Here is a 20,947-nt window from a genome sequence, read left to right on the forward strand (position 1 = left end):
CATGAAAAGAGAATGATCTAGTGGCAGAAACAAGATCAAATCTACAGATGCTGGAAATCCAAGCAACACACACAAAATGCTGGATGAACTCAGCAGGCCAGGCAGCATCTATGGAAAAGAGTACAGCTGATGTTTTGGGCTGAGATGTCGACTGTACTCTTTCCGTAGATGCTGCCTGGCCTACTGAGTTCCTCCAGCATTTTGTATGTGATCTAGCGGCAGAAATTACTTTTCTTAAATTGACACTGTTCAACCAAATTATTTTAATTAACATCTCCTTTCTTTTTTTTAAAACTTTTTTTATTGTTTTCAAATAGTTACAGAACAAATGTGTATGAAAAAAAATGTTACCCAGCCCCCCTCCCCTTAACCCCTCCCCCCTAACATCCCTATTAAAAAAAAAGAAAGAAAAAAAAGGAATGCCTGGATATTGGAAGATCCCCACATGCTCCATGGAGTTCGTAATAACTTTAGTATATATATTTATTTCTTTCCCCAAGTAACCAATTATTTCATCTTCGGAGCACCTATATATTTAATCCTGTCTTTTGTAAATAAGGGCGCCAAATTTTCAAAAATGTTTCATATTTATCTCTTAAATTATAAGTAATTTTTTCAAGTGGAATACAGCCATAAATTTCGTTCTTCCAACGATCTATACTTAGATATGTATCCGATTTCCAAGTCACTGCAATAGCTTTTTTGGCTACTGCCAATGCAATTTTTATAAATTCTTTCTGATATTTATTCAATTTGGATATCGGTTTTATCCCTTCAATATTACCTAGTAAAAGTAATATTGGGTTGTGTGGAAGTTGTATTCCAATAATTTGTTCCAGTAAAACTCTTAAATTTGTCCAAAAAGGTTGAATTTTAGAGCAAGACCAAGTAGAATGTAAAAAAGTACCAATTTTTTGGTTACATCGGAAACACTGATCAGATAAATTTGGGTTTAATTTATTTATTTTTTGTGGTGTAATATATAGTTGATGTAAAAAATTGTATTGCACTAATCTTAATCGAACGTTTATTGTATTTGTCATACTCTCAAGACATAGTCTTGACCAGTTTTTTTCTTCAATTTTGATATTCAAATCACTTTCCCATTTTTGTCTTGACTTATGGACTCCTTATTTAATTGCCTGTTTTTGAATCAAATTATACATACAAGAGATAAATTTTTTAATCTTTCCTTTTTGAATTAAAGTTTCTATTTCATTGGGTTTCGGTAGTAACATTGTTTGACCTAACTTTTCTCTTAAATAAGCCCTTAGTTGAAAGTAACAAAAAAGAGTGTTGTTTGATACTTTATATTTATTCTTTAATTGATCAAATGACATTAATATACCTCCTTCAAAACAATCTCCTATATATCTAATCCCTTTTTGAAACCAATTATATAAAAGTTGATTATCCATTGTAAAAGGAATAAGTCTATTTTGAATTAAAGATCTCTTTGCTAATAAGGATTTCTTTGTCTCATCGTCAACATTTATCTTATTCCATAAATCAATCAAATGTTTTAATATAGGAGATTCTTTCTTTTCCCGTATCCATTTAGATTCCCATTTATATATAAAGTCTTCTGGTATGTTTTCTCCTATTTTATCTAGTTCTATTCTGATCCATGCCGGTTTGTCTTTCTCAAAAAAGATGCAATAAATCTAAGTTGATTTGCTTTATAATAATTCTTAAAATTTGGAAGTTGTAACCCTCCTAGCTCAAATTTCCATGTCAATTTTTCCAACGATATTCTTGACATCTTACCTTTCCAAAGAAACTTCCTCACATATTTATTCAGCTCTTGAAAAAACTTCTGGGGTAATTGTATTGGTAGTGATTGAAATAAGTATTGTAATCTAGGGAATATATTCATTTTTATGGTATTTACTCTACCTACTAATGTTATTGGTAATACCATCCATTTATCAAGATCTTCTTGAATTTTTTTCAATAGTGGTAAATAATTTAATTTGTATATGTTCTTTATATCATTATCAACTCTTATACATTATCAACTCTTATACCTAAATATTTTATACCATTTGCCGGCCATCTAAATTGGGTTATTGATCGACATTGATTATAGTCTCCTTTAGTAAGAGGTAAAATTTCACTTTTATCCCAATTTATTTTGTAACCTGATACTTTCCCATATTCTTCTAATCTATAGGATAATTTACGCAACAATTGCAATGGGTTTGTTAGATAAAGCAGAACATCATCAGCAAATAAGTTAATCTTGTATTCTTCCTGGTTAACTCTAAAACCCTTAATATCTGGGTCCATTCTAATCAATTCAGCTAATGGCTCTATCGCCAACACAAATAAAGCAGGTGATAATGGACAACCTTGCCTAGTTGACCTTGTTAACTGAAATGGTGTTGAAATTTGACCATTTGTCACTACTTTAGCTTTGAGATTAGTATTTAAGGTTTTAATCCATTTTATAAAAGATACTCCTAATCCGTATTTTTCCAATACCTTAAATAAAAAATCCCACTCCAATCTATCAAATGCCTTTTCTGCATCTAAAGCAACTGCCACGCTCATTTCCTCCCTCTTCTGTGCTAAATGAATTATACTAAATAAGCGAGTTACATTATCTGCTGATTGTCTATTTTTAATAAATCCTGTTTGATCCATATGTACTAATTTTGGTAAACATCTCCTTTCTTAATTAAGATGATCAAACATCATGTTACAAACATATATTTGCTTAGTTAAGGGTGTGAATAGAGTTTTGTGGATTCTGATGTAAATAAAGGAATACAAAATGTTTCAGATAAAGTACAGATGTGTAATCTAAAACAGTATTAACTTTAACAATAATAGAAAATATACTGTATATCATCAATCTTTAACTAATAGGATACCTATAAAACTTAACAGTTGTTCTTTAATAGTTTTAGCATTTAAAATACCTCAAGATACTTCTTCTCCTGATCAAGTAGTTCCACCTTCGCTTTTACCTCTTGAAGTTCTTGCTTCAATTTGGGCAACATCACCTTTGCATCAGTCCCTTTAAATTAACATGTAAAAATGCATTATGAAAATAGAGCCTAAACTCAAATACTTCAACTAAAGACTCAAGAAAATTTTTGACTTGGTCTTCTCCCACTTCAGATAACTTAAACTTAGGTGCCACTGGTTAAGAGTGTCCTTATACTGTCACTTCTGGTTCAGTCTGTGATTTTCCATTTTACAGTGACATAACAGTGCAGTGTAAACCGAAACGAGGACTCAGATTGAGTCTGGAGTACAACAGTAGATGACTGGCTATGAAGGACATTACAAAATTCCTGGGAGAACAATATTTTGCCTGAGTTTGGTTAAAGGACCTGCTGAATGGACTGGCAAGTTGGAAAATGTCAGCAAATTCAAAAACTATCATGCAACCTGTATAGAAGCTGCAAATAGCAACTCACTAATAGACAATAGAAAACCATTGCAAATCTCAGGTGATATTGAATTGGTTTAATCTATGTAACCATAAATTAAGCTATTAAAAAATTACTTGCAGAGGGTCTTTTCTGGGAGCAAGAATGATACGATATTAGAGTCTTCAAAATTGATTAGGCTTTAGTGTACAAGTAATCGCATAAGGACATGATGTATGAAACTGGCAGATCCTGAACTACTTTTCACACAGGATGACATAGGTAAAGTAACCCTTCTGTGTTCAATAGGTAGAAGACTTAATTGATTTGAATCCTGAATTGCCCCCGTCTGTATGTGGTGGACTGTAGATTTTTTAGTGGCACTCAATGGACTTGGGTCTCAAGCTGTGGGGTCACTTGCTTTTCAGCTGCCGAAGGAGAGGCGTCCGAGCCATCGTGCTCTACTGGGGGTGGCATAGTGCTGCTGTGGTGACAGAAGATTTAAAATGGACTGAGGGGTCTGGGCTATATACATATATATTTGCTTGGTTGTGTTTTGTACTGTATACGTGAAGACTGGGCCTCAAAGCCACAGGGTTGCCTAGCGAGCATTAGGGGCCAGCCAACAGATGATATTGGTTGGCTGGGTGGGTCTGGACTATATGTGTATATATATGCATGTTCTGGGTCGTTGTATTTTTACTGGTATTCTATGTGGGTTTGTTGGCTTTGTTGTATTGAGTCGCGGCGGGAGGGAGTGGGGGAGGTGGCCTCAGGACTCTTATTAGGTGATTGTGACCTTGGTGTGTGCTTACTGTGTGTGACTGTTGGTAATATGTCTTTCCACCTTGACCCCATAGTAACACTGTCCCATTTGACTGTATTCATGAGTATTCATATATGTTTAAATGACAAAATTGAATTGAATTGAATTTCAGGCTGAATTTATGCTTAGAAATCTACTCATATAAGATATTCTTTTCAGGTCTGTGTGTACGAAAGTTCAACCATGCACTTCCTATTGTGAATCAGACTTCTTATGGAGAAGCAGTTATAATGACTCTTAGAATATTTGTTTCGTGAGAAAGAAGGAGAAATCCGCACACATACTTGTCATTCCCACACAACCTGACCAGGTTTGCCCTGAAATTGCGTAAAATAAAAGGGAATTCCCTGAGCAGGCAGGCCCAAGCACTGCAAAGCTGATTCAGCTAAGCCCCATATGACCATAGACCATAAGACATTGGAGCAGAATTAGGCATTCAGCCCATCAAGACTGCACCGTCATTCCATCATTGTTGATCCCGGATCCCACTCAACCCCACACACCTGCCTTCTCGCCATATCCTTTGATACCCTGACTGATCAGGAAACTTCTGCCTTAAATATATACCCCCTTTGTTATTTAATTAATGGCTTTCCCTTGGGCCTCTCTACCTATTCATTCCTGCATCAGAAACTCTCCCTCCCTACCATGCCCTAACTTATGACCTTCATCTGTTTCTTATCTCTCATGACTACATTTACCCCAGGAATAATCAGCTTGTGAAAAATTCTCTTAAGCTTGCCCTGCACCAACCATTAGCAACACAACCTTAGTTTCTGTCCATGGACTCCGTGACTGTGGGTGCAGTTTCCTGTATGCATCCGTTGAATTGCTCTGTGTGCTTCCCAGAAACTTCCTTGCCAAAGCCCTCTCCTCGACAGAAGACTACATAAGAAAATCCTGCTAATGGATGCATGATTATAAACTGCATGCTTTCTCTAGTTGTCTGTCAAATATCTTGGGGTGAAACATAATATAGATATTTTTATGCTGCTCTTAAAATTGAAAGTAAATTTATTATCAAAGTACGTATATGTCACCATATAGGGGGAAGTTCAAGGGGGATATCAGAGGAAGGTTTTTCACTCAGAGAGTGGTTGGTGTGTGGAATGCACTGCCTGAGTCAGTGGTGGAGGCAGACACACTAGTGGAGTTAAGAGACTACTAGACAGGTATATGGAGGAATTTAAGGTGGGGGTTATATGGGAGGTAGGCTTTGAGGGTCGGCACAAAATTGTGGGCTGAAGGGCCTGTAATGTGCTGTACTATTCTATGTTCTATACTACCTTGAGATTCATTTTCTTTTAAGCATTTACAGGAAATAAAGAAATACATTAGAATTTAAACAAAGATGGACAAACATCCAATGTCCAAAAGAGGACAAGTCACCCCAATAATAAATAAGAAAGTAAATAAATTATACATAGGACATGAGTTGTGGAGTCCTTGAAAGTGAGTCCATAGGCCGTGGAATCAGCTCAGCGTTGAGGTGAGTGAAGTTCTCCACGATGGTTCAGGAGCCTGATGGGTGCAGGGTAATAACTGTTGCTGACCTTGTTGTAGGGGAACTAGGCTCCTGTACCTCCTGCTTCATGGTAGTGATGAGAAGAAAGCACGTCCTGGAGGGTGGGGGTCCTTGATGATGGAAGCCGCTTTCTTGTGGCAACGCTCCTTGTAATTGAGCTCAACGGTGGGGAAGTCTTTGCCAGTGATGGGCCAGAGTGAAACTACCATTTTTTGAAGACCCTTCTCAGCTGGTTGACAGAATCATTTGCATTTGATGACATGAGAGAATGGAGGCCTTCAGCTTAAGAGCTGTTTACCATGGCCAAACATCGACAGGAGATTATCTTTGCTCTTTTCATTGGATAAGAGAAGCCAGACCAGAAAATGTATAATATTTCCTCTTAATATTGAAATTTGTATCATTCCATAGTCTATTTATTCAAAGATGGCTCTCAGAGAAGTCTCATGAATCTCATTCTCTCTATTTATTCTCTTCCCCATGCACATTGATTTCACTTTGATGTAATTAATGCAAACTAGGGGTATTTGACAGTCAAATGTCCAATTATGCTATCAACCTGCATGTCTTTGGAAAAGTGGGAGGAAGTCAGAGCACCCGAGGGAAAACCCATGCAGTCACAGAGAGAACATAGGCAGTAGCACAGGTCAGCTCCAAACCTTGTTAGCTAGAGCAGTGAGGCAGCAGCACCATCTGCTGCTCAAAGGATTTTTAGTAGTGACATGAGCTTGTCACATTCCTAATGTGTTCATGAGCACCAGAAAGTGACCAGTGAAATCTGTCTCACACTTGTGGAAGCTCAACCCACTCAGGCCAAGGTCATAGTCCTAGAAGCTGCATGCTACCTTAATTCCAGGCACCCTCACAGATATTTTAGCCACCAGCCTCGTCACAGGGAACAAGGATCCATTGTACATGGACACACATTATTGCGGTATATATGGCAAAGGCCCTTCACTACATTGCCACAGCTTGGCTGGTATTGAAAAGTTCTTGGACTTTGGGGAATCTTTTCAAAAGGAAATTTATTCACCCCATCAGTGAAAAGTAGACTTTAAATAACCGAGCATGCCTACTTTACAAATGCTCCGTGTAAGACCTGAGACCACTGTTGTTAGGTGGAAATTGATTTAAAGGGCTCTTCATGTTGAGACTTGAGGGCCTGAGTTATAGAGAAATGTTGAATAGATTAGGACTTTATTCCCTGGAACACAGGAGAATGAAGGGAGATTTGATAGAGGTATACAAAATTATGAAAAGTATAGATAGGGTAAATGCAAGCCATTTTATTTTCCACTAGGTTGGGCAAGTCTACAACTAGATGTCATTGATTAAGGGTAAAAGTTGAAATATTTCAAGGGTATAAGGGGAGCTTTTTCACGCAGAGGGTGGTGGGAGTGTGGAATGAGCTGCCAGCAGACGTGGTGGATGTGGATCCGATGTGGGCCAAAGGGCTGTTTCTGTGCTGTAGTGCTCTATGACTCTATGTTACCTCCTTACCTCCATTACTTCAAAAATAATTCAGATTTCCTTTGCACAAAAGTGGAAATATACATGTAAGGTGTACATGGTATAGAGTAGATGGAATGGATTTCTTGTACTTTTTCCATTTTACACAGCTGAAAGACAGCAGAAATACCCTTACTGCCTGTATGCTAATTTTAATGTTAGGCTAGTTTCCTTGTAGGCTTTAACAAAACAGAAAAAACAGTGATAATTTAATGCATAAATGTATGATTAACCTTTGCTTCCTTTTTCCTGTTGTAGGAGTTTCTGATAGAATATTCTGGTTTTCCTGAAATTCTTTGTTTCCATCATCAGGTGTTGCTCAAGGTTCTGTAATACAAAGCATTAATATATTCACAGGAAATTAAAAAAACACTAACAAGTGTATCAAGTATAAATGTATTTTCATATACAGCAAACAATTGTGGATTCATATTGTTTCATTTACAATCCTTCACTGTCCCGTCAGGTCATTGACATATTGGTATCTTTAAGCTTCTATCACTCTTTAGTTGTCACAATTGTAGGAATTCCACATAACTGCTCCAATTGTGGCCAATGCATTATGAGAAATCAAGAATTCTCTTGGAAACTTTGAAAGTGGATACCCTTTCCATTGAGTATTATATTAAGATTTCAAAATAAGGTCCTCATTCAAGGACAGGAGAAAGGCTTTATAAAGACATAGAACAGAAATGCAGCAATTTGGACAATATTGCAACAATAGTTATTTCTAGTTAATTTTGTTACAATTCATAATTCCACATCCAGCTTTCTCCCAATACAGGGCATGGTCCAAGAGGAATTTGCTGCAGACTGGTTTGTCACTTACATATTTCTCTCCTAAGCAGTCTCCAGGAGTCATGATCTGGTTCCTCTCCAGTTCTGAAATCACTGATGAGGCAGATTCAGCTACACGTGTGGGTAAGAAATGCTTGACATAGAAGGTGGTGCACTATTTTCACTATTTATGCTGGGCTCCTGTGCACTGAACAAATGAACTCAAGGTTCTTAATGCATTCCCAAATGATCATTATTTTCTGCCACTATAGGCCAGGGACTTCCCAAAGCCAATGGGGAGGCCACACCTTTTCAAGGAGGTTCTCAGAACATCAATGAATTGTGCCCCTTTGGTAAACTTTTGCTGTAATGGAGCTGGTAATAATTCCAGTTTTGAGAGTCTTGTCAGACACGTGAACACTGTACTGTGTCCATCAAATTTAACTGTGTCTAGGAAGAGCATCAGTGCTGGAATGCTGGCCTGGGAGAGCACACTGACATTCATTTATCTATTCTGCCAATGGATATTGAAGCCAAAGAGAGGCCATGTAATACAGCAAAAATTAGTGGAAAGTTAGCGGATTGGGAAGCCTTTAAAAACCAACAGAAGGCAACTAAAGACATTAAAAAGGTAAAGATGGAATACGAAAGTTAAGCTAGCCAATAGAGAATACCAAAAGTTTCTTCAGATACATGAATGGTAAAAGAGAGGTGAGAGTGGATATCGAACCGCTGGAAAACTATGCTGGAGGGGTAGTAATGGGGGACAAGGAATTGGCGGACGAACTGAATAAGTATTTTGCATGAGTCTTCACTGTGGAAGACATGAGCAGTATGGTAGAAGTTCCAGATGTCAGGGGTCATGAAGTGTATTAAGTTACCTTAACTAGAGAATGTTCCTGGGAAACTGAAAGGTCTGGAGGCAGATAAGTCACCTTACCAAATGGTGTATACCCCAGGGTTCGGAAAGAGGTGGCTAAAGAGATTGTGGAAGCATTAGTAATGATCTTCCAAGAATCATTAGATTCTGGAATGGTTCCAGAAAGCTGGAAAATTGCAAGAGTCATTCCACTCTTCAAGAAGGGAGAGAGGCAGAAGAAAGGAAACTGTAGGCCAGTTAGTCTGAAATCAGTGGTTGGGAAGCTGTTGGCGTTGATTATTAAGGATGAGGTCTCAGGGTACTTGGAGGCACATATCAAATAGGCTATAGTAAGCAAGGTTTCCTCAAGGGAAAATCTTACCTGACAAACCTGTTGGAAATCTTTGAAGAAATAACAAGACAACTTGACAAAAGGAGAATCAGTCGATGTTGTGTACTTGGATTTTCAGAAGGCCTTTGACAAGGTGCCACACATGAGGCTGCTTAACAAGCTACGAGCCCATGGTATTACAAGAAAGATTCTAGCCTGGATAAAGCAGTGGCTGATTTGCAGAAGGCAAAGAGTGGGAATAAAGGGAACCTTTGCTGGTTGGCTGCCGGTGATTAGTGGTGTTTCACAGGGTCTGTATTGGGACCAATTCTTTTTATGATACATGTCAATGATTTGGATGATGGAATTTGGCTTTGCTGCAAAGTGTACAGGCGATATGAAGACAGGTGGAGGGGCTGGTAGATTTGAGGAAGTAGAGGCGCTACAGAAGGACTTAGACAGATTAGGAGAATGGGCAAAGAAATGGCAAATGAAATACATTCATTAAATGAAATACAGTGTTGGGAAGTGAATGGTCATGCACTTTGGTAGAAGAAATGAAAGGGTTGATTATTTTCTAGATGGAGACAAAATACCAAAACTGAGGCACAAAGGGACTTAGGAGTTGTGGAGGTTAATTTGCAGGTCGAGTCTATGCTGAGGAAGGTAAATACAATGTTAGCATTTATTTCAAGATGACTAGACTATAAAAGCAGGACTGTAATGTTGAAACTTTATAAAGCACTGGCGAGCCTCACCTGGAGTATTTTGAGCAGTTTTAGGCCCCTTATCTTAGAAAGGATGTTCTGAAACAGGAGAGGATTTCAAGGAGGTTCATGAAAATGATTCCAGAATTGAATGCCTTGTCATATGAAGAGTGTTTGATGGCTCTGGGCTTGTATTCACTGGAATTCAGAAGAGTGAGGGGTGACCTCATTGAAACCTATTGAATGGTGAAAGGTCTTGATAGAGTGGATGTGGAGAGGATGTTTCCTATGCTGGGAGTGTCTTAGATGAGAGAACACAGCCTCAAGATAGAAGGGTGTCCTTTTAGTATGGAGTTAAGGAGGAATTTATTTAGCTAGAGATTGGTGAATCTGTGGAATTCTTTGCCACAGGCAGCTGTGGAGGCCAAATTATATATATTTAAGGCAGAGGTTGATAAATTCTTGATTGGTCAGGGTATGAAGGATACGAGGAAAACGCAGGAGATTGGGGCTGAAAGAAGATTGGATCAGCCATGATGAAATGGCGAAGCAGACTCAATGGGCCAAATGGACTAATTCTGCTCCTATATCTTATGGTCTTATTTTGTAGATGCAGCTCTGATATTTTAGAAATTTGAAGTGCCTTATATTGGTAGCTCATGTCTCAAATGTGCACAATAAGGCAAGTATACGACCCTCTAGCGTCGATAACTCTGGTGAGGAGTATAAAATCTTGATAGTTAACACTCTTTTCAAAGTTGAAGGTTCGAAGTTCAAACTTATCAACAACATTTTTAAATTTTACCATATACTACTTTGAGATTTGCTTGCTTGCAGACATTCACAGTAAAACAAAGAAATACAACAGAATCACTGGAAAACTACACACTAAGACTAACAAGTAACCAATGTGCAAAAGACAAAAAACTATGCAAATACCAAAAAAATACAATAAAATAATAAAAATGCAATAGATAATTAAAGTGAAAAGTGATTGTAAACTCAGGATCTACTCATGCAGACTGAATGGGGGTCTGCTGCAAGACATTCAGCAAATCTTCATTGGCAGACGCAGAGGTGTTTTGATGCCTGTCCAACCAACCCAGGTATGAAGGTGGATCACTCAAGTGCCAAATTTATTTGGAGAGTTTGAGAACGGCTTCTTTGGCAGTGAAATCTGGGCCCGAAGCAAATTATTGGGCGGCATGTTCTAGGCCCAGTGTGATCCACCACAGCCAGGCCTGAGTCCTAATGTGAGGCATGATCTGTTGTTTGGATAATTTAAACACTGGCCCTGATAGTCTGGAAAGGCAGTGTGTCAAGAGTCACACTGAGCCAATTTGGAGAAGTTGAGACAGCCTCTTCAGCAGTGAAATCTAGGCCCAGAGCCATTTGTTGCAGTGGAGCCCAGGTCATAATGCAAGGTACGATCCACTGTTCAGGCAATTAAACACTGACCCAGACGGACTGGGAGCTCCTCTCTCCGTGGTGCTAAGGTTATGAAACTGGCACCGGCTGCTGTGTTTTTGTGTTTGTGAATTTTACAACAATTTGGCCTGCTAATATGATGAACTGAATACAGAAGCTTTGGGCCTACTCTGGGCTGCTCTGGGGATTTGGATCAGGGATTCAATTTGGTTCAGTGTGCTGCTGTTGTTGTTGCTTGCTTCTATTATTTCCATGATTTGTGTTTTTTTTCCTCTTTCTCTGTGCACATTGGGGGTTGGTCATTTTTAAAAATTGGGTTCTTTCAGGTTTCTTGCTTTGTAGATGCCTGTAAGCAAGCAAATCTCAAGGTCGTACAATTTATACATTCTTTGTTAATAAGTGTACTTTGAACGTTTGAATTTTTACAGTACAGGGGAGGCCACAAATGAGCAATGAATGCAGTAGACTGTACTGGAAGAAACGAATTGCCACTTTCCCCAGAAGAATTACTTGGGTCCCAGAAATGTGGGAAGAGAAGAGTTAAAGAACAGCATCTCAAATGTTTGAATGGGAAACTGTGCTGAGAAAGGGAGTGGTTGGCAAAGATGGAAGAGTGGACTACTGAGTCGCAAAGTGGACGCCCTTTGAAAAGCTGTAGGTGGGAAGCAGAGGAAGAATTGTCTTTTGGTGGAAGCTCTTTGGAGATGTTGCAAATTATGGAGAATGCCCTATGTAACATGGAGGCCGGTGAGACGAAGGAAACCCAAAGCATAATCTGACTGGAAGAAGAGAAGGTGAGAACTTGTGGTAGAGTGAAAGCCAAGCTTAAAGCAAAGGGGAAGACACCTTATAGGTACTGGTGTGGAAGAGCTCACCATCTGAGCAGCTACCATGCAAGCAGAGGAAGTAAGAGATTGAAATAGAATCCTATAGGAAACAGAATAGGAGGGGGGATAACCAAGATAGCTGTGGGAGTTGGTAGGCTTACTGTGAATAATATCAGCTAACATATACCCTGAGTTAAAGATCCAGATGATAAAGCAGGTAGGAGTGAAATTTTGAGCTTATTAAAGTAAGAGCAAAGTGGAAAATCAAAGCTACTGAAATCATTAAGTCCTTTATGAGTGTAGGAAATAGCAGAAATACAATCATGGATGTAACGGGAAAGGGAGCAGGGAGGAGATCTGAATAACAATATATATCTAGGACCGTTTTATGTATCCAATATGGAGATAGGCACATGAGTTCAAGAATAAACACAGAAACCTTCAAAAGTGCATACAGTAAAAGACAGAGGAATAGAGACTCTTGCAGTATACCTGGAAGAAAAACTGTTGTCAATTGAATAATAACTGGAGCAAAAACAAAGAATGCTGGAAGCACTCAGCACAATCGATGGAGAGAGAATCCATGTTTCTCGGTACTTCAGAGTGGACACAGGATAACTCTAAAGACTTCTACATTGTGGACAGTCATAGACCTCACTCATGTAGTATTTCTCGTAGCAACTGCTGGGGATCAGCCACTGGTTTTTGCTCTGGAGGTTACATAAAGTTCCCCGAAAGAAAGAACGTGTATCTAGAGATATTATCCATTGTGGCGACCCACTTACTGCGCAGGCGAACTGGCTCACAAATAGCCAGCGCGCGGGGGGAGACTTTGGTAATGCACCTCTGATGTCATTTCCGCCAGGAGAGGGAGGGTGCTAGGGATTAAATGCCAGCGCCGCGAAGTTTGAATAAACTAGTCTCGAAACGACTTACCGACTGCGTGTCGTCTCTAGCTCTGTATGTAGTACATCGCTACATTGGTGACCCCGACGGTCCAAACGGGATTTGGACCAAAGATGACCGACTCTTCATCTCTTCACGCAGTTTCGCTAAAACTGACGACTTTCTGGATGCTGCGACCACATGTGTGGTTTAGCCAAGCAGAAGCCCAGTTCCAAATTTGGCAGATATCCTCTGATTCCACGCGTCACTACCACGTGGTGAGCGCCCTTGACCAGGAGACGGCCGCCCAGGTTGCGGATTTCATACAGTCACCCCCGGAAGAACGCAAATATGAAGCATTCAAGGTGCTGCTCATTGGGACCTTTGGCCTCTCACGGCGTGAGCGGGGCGCCCACCTGCTTCACCTGGACGTTTTGGGAGACAGACTGCCATCAGCATTGATGAACGAGATGCTGGCCCTGGCTGATGGACACAAGCCCTGCCTCATGTTCGAGCAAGCGTTCCTAGAGCAACTGCCCGAGGACATACATCTGCTGCTGGCCAATGCAGATTTCAGCAACCCCTGGAAGGTGGTGGCCCGGGCAGACGTGCTGTGGAAAGCCAAGAGGGAGAGTGTGGCATCCATCGGTCAGATTACCAGGCCACGTGCCCAACAGCGGACCAGACCAGGCCCAGCAGGGGGGTGCACATGACACAGAGGCAGGAGTGAGGAGGCCAGTGAACAGTGGTGTTTCTACCACCAGCGGTGGGGCACAAAAGCCCGCCATTGTCACCCGTCCCGCTAATGACTATGGCGGCTGGCCACCAGGACAGCCTGTTGTATGTCTGGGACAAACAGTCAGGACGCCGCTTCCTGGTCGACACCGGAGCGGAGATCAGCGTCTTCCCCCAACGGGGTACGACACCCGCAACAGGAAGCCAGGACCCATCCTGAGGGCTGCAAACGGCAGCACGATACGGACCTACGGCACCCGCACAGTGCAGCTGCAGTTCAGCGCCAGCCGGTTCACGTGGGACTTCACACTGGCCACCGTGGCCCAACCACTCCTGGGGGCGGACTTCTTGCGAGCTCACAGCCTGCTGGTCAACTTGCAAGGGAAAAGACTGGTACACGCCGAGACTTTCCAGATGTTCTCCCTGGGTGAAGCCAAGTTGCCGGCCCCACACCTGGACTCCATCATGCTGTCGGACAATGAATTCACCAGAATCCTGGCGGACTTTCCATCGATTCTGGCACCGCAGTTCACGGCAGCCTTGCCCAGACACGGGGTTCAGCACCACATTCCGACCCAGGGACCACCCCTCCACGCCTGCGCACAAAGGCCTCCCCCAGAAAAGCTCCGCCTGGCGAAGGAGGAGTTCAAGAGGATGGAGGAATTGGGGATCGTACGGAGGTCCGACAGCCCATGGGCCTCCCCCCCGCACATGGTGCCCAAAGCAGCTGGGGGTTGGAGACCATGCGGCGACTACCGCAGACTGAATGAGGCTACAACTCCAGACCGCTACCCCGTGCCGCACATACAGGACTTTGCAGCAAACCTGCACGGGGCAAGAATCTTTACCAAAGTAGAACTCGTCCAGGATACCATCAAATCCCGGTGCACCCTGAAAACATCCCCAAAACAGCACTTATCACCCCGTTCGGCCTGTTCGAGTTCCTCCGAATGCCATTCGGCCTGAATAATGCCGCACAGATGTTCCAGCGGCTAACGGATGCGGTGGGACGCGACCTGGACTTTGCGTTCATCTATTTGGATGACATCCTTATAGCCAGCAGTAGTCGCCAGGAGCATCTGTCCCACCTCCGCCAGCTCTATTCCCACTTGAGCGATTTGGGCCTCACGATCAACCCGGTCAAATGCCAGTTCAGTCTCGATACTATTGACTTCCTGGGCCACAGGATTACCAAAGACGGGGCAACACCTTTGCCCACCAAGGTAGACGCGATCTGCCACTTTGCCCGGCCCGACACGGCCAAAGGCCTACAGCAGTTCGTTGGTATGGTGAACTTTTACCACTGTTTCCTCCTCTCAGCAGTCTGTATCATGCTTCGCAAGCAGGTCAGTGAATGGGCCAGAATGTGCGCGCAGTGCCAAACAGCCAAGGTGCAGCGGCACACTAAAGCCCCGCTGCAGCAGTTCGAACTCACCCACCGGAGGTTCGACCACATTCATGTGGATATTGTGGGCCCCCTACCACTGTCCCGAGGAGCGCGCTACCTCCTAACTATGGTAGACCGGTTCACGAGGTGGCCAGAGGCGGTCCCGCTCACCGACACATCTGCCGATTCCTGCGTCCGAGCACTGATTGCAACCTGGGTAGCACGCTTCAGGGTACCGGCCCACATTACCTCCGACAGAGGCGCCCAGTTCACCTCCAGCCTGTGGTCGGCTGTGGCCAGCCTGTTGGGAACGCAACTACACCACACTACTGCCTACCACCCACAGTCGAACGGACTAGTGGAATATTTCCACCGTCACTTGAAGTCGGCTCTCATGGCCTGCCTGAGAGGACGTAACTGGGTGAACGAGCTTCCCTGGGTCCTACTTGGAATTCACACAGCGCCTAAAGAGGATCTGCATGCCTAGTCGGCCGAGTTGCTGTACGGTGCACCCCTGGCTGTCCCAGAAGAGTTCATACCAGCCCTAAGGGGGCAAGAGGAGGAACCCGCAGCAGTCCTGGACAGGCTACGCGAAAGGCTCGGCAACCTGGCCCCCGTACTGACTTCACAGCACAGACGGACCCCGACCCATGTTTCCAAAGACCTGCAGAACTGTAAGTTTGTGTTTGTACGAAGGGGCAGACACCAGGCACCGCTACAGTGGCCGTACGAGGAGCTGATCAAGGTGATCAACAACAACGGGTCCACGTACATTCTGGACATTGGGGGAAAGAGGAAGTTTTCACGGTGGACCAACTCAAACCAGCCCATGTGGACTTGGCGCAGCCGGTCGAGGTTCAGGCACCGCAGTGCAGAGGCAAACCTCCCAAACAAAGGCTTATCCAGACTGTGGACATTGGGGGGTGTATCGCCGGTTCTGTGGCGACCCACTTTCTGCGCAGGCGAAGCGGCTCACAAATAGCCAGCGCACGGGGGGAGACTTTGGTAATGCACCTCTGATGTCATTTCCGCCCGGAGAGGGTGGGCGCTAGGGATTAAATGCCAGCGCCGCAAAGTTTGAATAAACTAGTCTCGAAACGGCTTACCGACTGCGTGTCGTCTCTAGCTCTGTATGTAGTACATCGCTAAACCATCATCATTATCCAGGTCTTCCAGGGCACATCTACCCTTGAAGCAAAACTTTTATTTTTGTATTGTGCATTTGTCTCCTCAAGGACCTGGATCCTAAAGTAGTGAATACCAATCTTGCAATTGATCAATAGGATGCTGTGGAGTGCAAATGGCAGCATCCTCTTAGACATGCAACTTTTTCTTTCTGGGAACCTTGCATTCCAGGATTCTGACCTTCATGTGACTTTTTAAAACTATATTAGACAATATTGCTATATTGCTTTTAAGGCAATAAAAGGTAAGCAAGGAACTTCCAGGCCTTCTGTTGTATTGAACAGTCTGATTTTAGGTTGCATTTCATTTGGGGTTTTATAAAGCACTCATTAATAATGTATTAGAAGAAAAATAATAATTGTTTTCTGAACAACTCTTGCAAATATTAAAGAAAATAATTACCCCAGCATTCATTTATTGCCAAATGAATACTACAAATAAAATATACAATGGAAAACGTAACTTTGAGGATGATAATAAACAATTATATTAATAATGACAGAATAATTTTCATCTGATAATATTAGTATTTTGGGATGCTGCTGACTCAGATAACTGATTAATACAGTGTGCTTTTAATGTTTATTTTGCTGCGGTTGTACAAATCTCCCAAATAATTCTTTTGAAAATCTTTTACTTTGTTCAAATCAATGAAGTGCACATTCTATTCATTAATTTTTAGCTCTGATACTTGTATACTGAAAATCACATCACATATAATATCATACCTGTGGTTTACAAAACATTTAGTTATTGTGCAATTCATTTTATAAATTGGCTCGGAATATCAGTCGTCTCTCAAAAGACAACAGCTTCTTTCAAAATGTTCACAAATAAAATACAGTAAGTATAGGGAAAAAAAAGCAAAATAAAATAAAATGGACATTTAGAACATGAATTCAGAAGACATAAAAAAGGGATGAAACCACAAAGTTGTTACTACTTACTAGTAACAGCATGATATACTGCTCAATTCATTGTTGTATAGTAATATAGTTGTTATTGTATTATTTCACATTTGATCTACTAAAATGGGCTCATTTCTTATCTTTTAGTGTTTTTCCATGAAATCAAATCCACAATTCATTTAACGATAGTGTCATGCAATGTATTTGAAGTTATTTTTGAAGTTAGTTGAATAGGGCGCTTACCATCAATTTGGCTTCAATGTTCTCTTCTTCTTTAGAGTTGAATGAATCCTGTTGCTTTACACAAGTCTTCATTTGCTGGTTAAAGCATTCAATTCCAAAAAATGCACTTCTCCACCCTGGGTTGCACCTCTTTTTTCCTGTGCTTAGTTCTGTTATTAGGCTGGCATTTTCTTCTGTGCTTTCATTGCTCTGGCTAAGTTTTATATCTTCATACAAAGTACTACTTTCTGCAATAATATGCCAGTTATTTTCCATCTGATGTAAATGTTTTGACACATTTTCTTCCCCCTCGCAATTATCTGACTTTAGCTTCTCAAAATCAGTTTCATCCAGTACTGTATTAGTAATATTTTGTCCAAGAATCACTTCAGCATTTGTTTGTAGGTGGTCATCCTTATATTTAGCTGTGCAAGACATAATAAAGTAATCTGTGTTAATAGATGTTCAGGTAAGCTTCTTGTGTAAAATCTGATTGTTAGACTGTATGAAACAGCATGGCCATCCACTTGCACTATTAAAGAGCTGGAATATTTCAAGTTTGATTCAAACGCCAGTTACCAGGACAACCAATACCAGCTGAGGTATGTGTCAAACTCCTACCAGCATTTGCCTTACTTTGTTTATTATACGGCTCAGTTCTGAAGCAGAACAGATTCAGTGAATTTATATATAAAACATGTCAATTTCCTTCCTTTTCATTGGATTATTCCAGCGAGGTCTGACTTGCAAAAAAACCTGGGTGGATAAAATCATAGGAAATTGCAAATTATTTCCAGTGGAATTTAATTTCCAATCCTTTAAGGGTTCATTAACATCCCATGCCACCCTGAGGGAAATTAGGCTACTCTTGACTTCTTGCTCTCCTGTAGGTGTTGTGATTGAATTCCAGGAACACCATAATTAGATAGAGGGCTCAGCAGAGGGCTGATGAACCAGAGCTATTTTGTGAGATGCCAAAATAGGTACCTATTATAATAGAAATGTTATAAGAATAACTTCTTACAGAGTAGAACTGTCAATCAAAGATAAAATTGAACAAAATTAATCCTTTGGTATATGTCAATTTCTCTGGCATTAACCTAGTTGGTGTATAATTTCTTTTATTTTAAGTAATTGACTATCTGAGACATTTGCCATTGCTGGACTTTGACCCGGTACTGAATGTAGGAATGGTTTTTTTTTAGCAATTAAGTCTTCACAAAATCATTCAATTAGTATTATACAGCAAAGTGCATTGATACATTAAATTTTCTGCCTCCTGCGTATGCTAGAATCAAAGAAATTACATAATTGTGCAATGACCCTTTGGGCTCTGATGAAGCTAATATCTCATTATGGATTCCCTGATGGGGCAAAGTCTTGGTAAATTTACACAACTGACCTTCAGACCAGAAAATGAGTCAAAGGACGGAGCAGATCTTGGGAGTGGGTGCATAGCAACACCTGCACTTCAGCAGTCATAACAGCAATGCACCATATCTCGGACATAATATATTACATGTGACAGAAGGGAACTCCTAACTCAGGCAGATTAACCAAACTCTGTTCACAGTTATCATCTGTACTATTTAGAAAATACCCAACTCATCAGAGGTGAATCATCTCCTTTGCAAAAATGCCAAAAAATCCCCACTTCTTCAAAGAGAGCAACACAGAAACAGATATTTATACTTAAAGTTGTCATAAATATGTTGAATCATAGAGTTACACAGCATTGAAACACAGCTATTTGCCCCCGGCCTGATGAAGGGTCTCGGCCCGAAACGTCGACCTGTTTACCCTTTTCCACTGATGCTGCCTGGCCTACTGAGTTCCGCCAGCATTTTGTGTGTGTTGCTTATTTGCCCCTGGTATCTGCACTGTGAAGGAGCTATTGAATTCATCCTGTTCCATTTTAAGTTCCCTACAGATCTAATAGGCTTCAATTATATATGCATTTCCCAATCTGTGGTTAAAATTATCTCTCCCAGCAAGTCCTTCCCATTACACCCTACCTTAATAGTATCTTAATTCCACGGCCCATCCACATTGAATTTTACCTGTAATGAATGCTTCACTGTGTATGATTTTTACAAGAATATGTTGCAGACTTGAATAAATATACAATGAAAGGCCTAAGTAAAGTGAGTCCTCTGAGTATATTTATTGTTGCTTCATTATATTTAGGATGAAATAGGATGCACTTAATGGGAAAGTAGCATCCTGATTTTGAAATTATTTAAATTCTAATTATTAGACAGCAATTAGAAATAACAAAACTATTAGTATGTGACATTTGTGTAATCTAAACACTGGAAATCCCGAACAACACATACACACAAGATGCTGGAGGAATTCAAGAGGCCAGGCAACAGCTTTGGAAATGAATAAACAGTTGGTGTTTCAAGCAGAGATCCTTCTTCAGGACTGGAAAGGAAGCAGGAGGATAAAAAAGTGGGGGTAAAGGAGGGAGGACTAGCTAGAAGGTGAAGCCAGATGGGTGGGATAGATAGGGGACTGGAGAAGAAGTAATCTGATAGGAGAGGAGAGTGGACCATAGGAGAAAGGGAAAAAGGAGGGGCACCAGAGGGAGGTGATAGGCAGGTGAGGAGAAGAGGTAAATGGTAATGGAAGAAGAGGGAAGGGGAGGGAAGAAACCATTGGAAGGAAAAATTGATGTTCATGCCATCAGGTTGGAGGCTAGTTAGATGGTATATACTCAAGAAAGTCTGCAGATGCTGCAAATCCATATCAATGCACACAAGATGCTGGAGGAACTCAGCACGTCAGATAGCATCTACGGAAATGAATAAACAGTCAGTGTTGTTCCTCCAGCCTGAGAGTGGCTTCATTGCAGCAAAAGAGGCCATGCATCAACATGTTGGAATGTGAATGGTGACTGGAATTACAATGGTTGGCAACCAGAAAATTAAGTAATTGGCAGTTGGAACAGAAGTGCTCGACAAAATGGTCCCCCAGTTTATGCCAGGTCTCACCAATGTAGAGGAGGCAGCATTGGGACCACCAGGTTCAACAGATGACCCCCAACAGATTCACAAGTGAAGTGTTGCCTCAACTGGAAAGATTATTTGGGACCCTGAATGGAGGTAAGGAAAGAGGTGAATGGGCTGGCATAGCATTTCAATTGCTTGCAGGGATATGTTCCAGGTGGGAGATTAGTGGGGGACGGATGAATGGGCAAGGTAATCACAGAAGAAGTGATCTCTGCAGAAAGCAGAGAGTGAGGTGAGGTAAAGGTGTGTCAGGTGGCAGGATCCATGTTGGAGATGGTGTTAGTTGAGGAGAATGTGTGTTGGATGCAGAAGCTCTTGGGGTGGTAGTTGAGGACAAGAGGAACTCTATCCCTGTTAAGGTGGCAGGACGATGGGATGAGAGCAGATGTTTGGGAATTGGAGGACATGTGGATGAGGGCAGCATCAATGGTGAAGGAAGGGA

The 20,947-nt window shown here is 41.5% G+C and overlaps 1 protein-coding gene across 5 annotated transcripts in view; it reads right to left on the bottom strand.

The window, feature by feature from the left end:
* kndc1 (kinase non-catalytic C-lobe domain containing 1) overlaps positions 1–20,947 on the bottom strand; it is a 154,460-nt gene that overhangs the window by 38,852 nt on the left and 94,661 nt on the right. For all 5 annotated transcript variants that reach the window (XM_073027514.1, XM_073027515.1, XM_073027513.1 and 2 more), the window contains exons 17-19: positions 17,513–17,916; positions 7,474–7,567; positions 2,925–3,022 (exon numbers count right to left, since the gene is read on the bottom strand). In XM_073027514.1, coding sequence (XP_072883615.1) covers positions 2,925–3,022; positions 7,474–7,567; positions 17,513–17,916 — 596 coding nt within the window. The remainder of the gene's footprint in view (positions 1–2,924; positions 3,023–7,473; positions 7,568–17,512; positions 17,917–20,947) is intronic.

The sequence above is a fragment of the Hemitrygon akajei genome, chromosome 23 (genome assembly GCF_048418815.1).
Source record: "Hemitrygon akajei chromosome 23, sHemAka1.3, whole genome shotgun sequence".
Classification (NCBI taxonomy): domain Eukaryota; kingdom Metazoa; phylum Chordata; class Chondrichthyes; order Myliobatiformes; family Dasyatidae; genus Hemitrygon; species Hemitrygon akajei.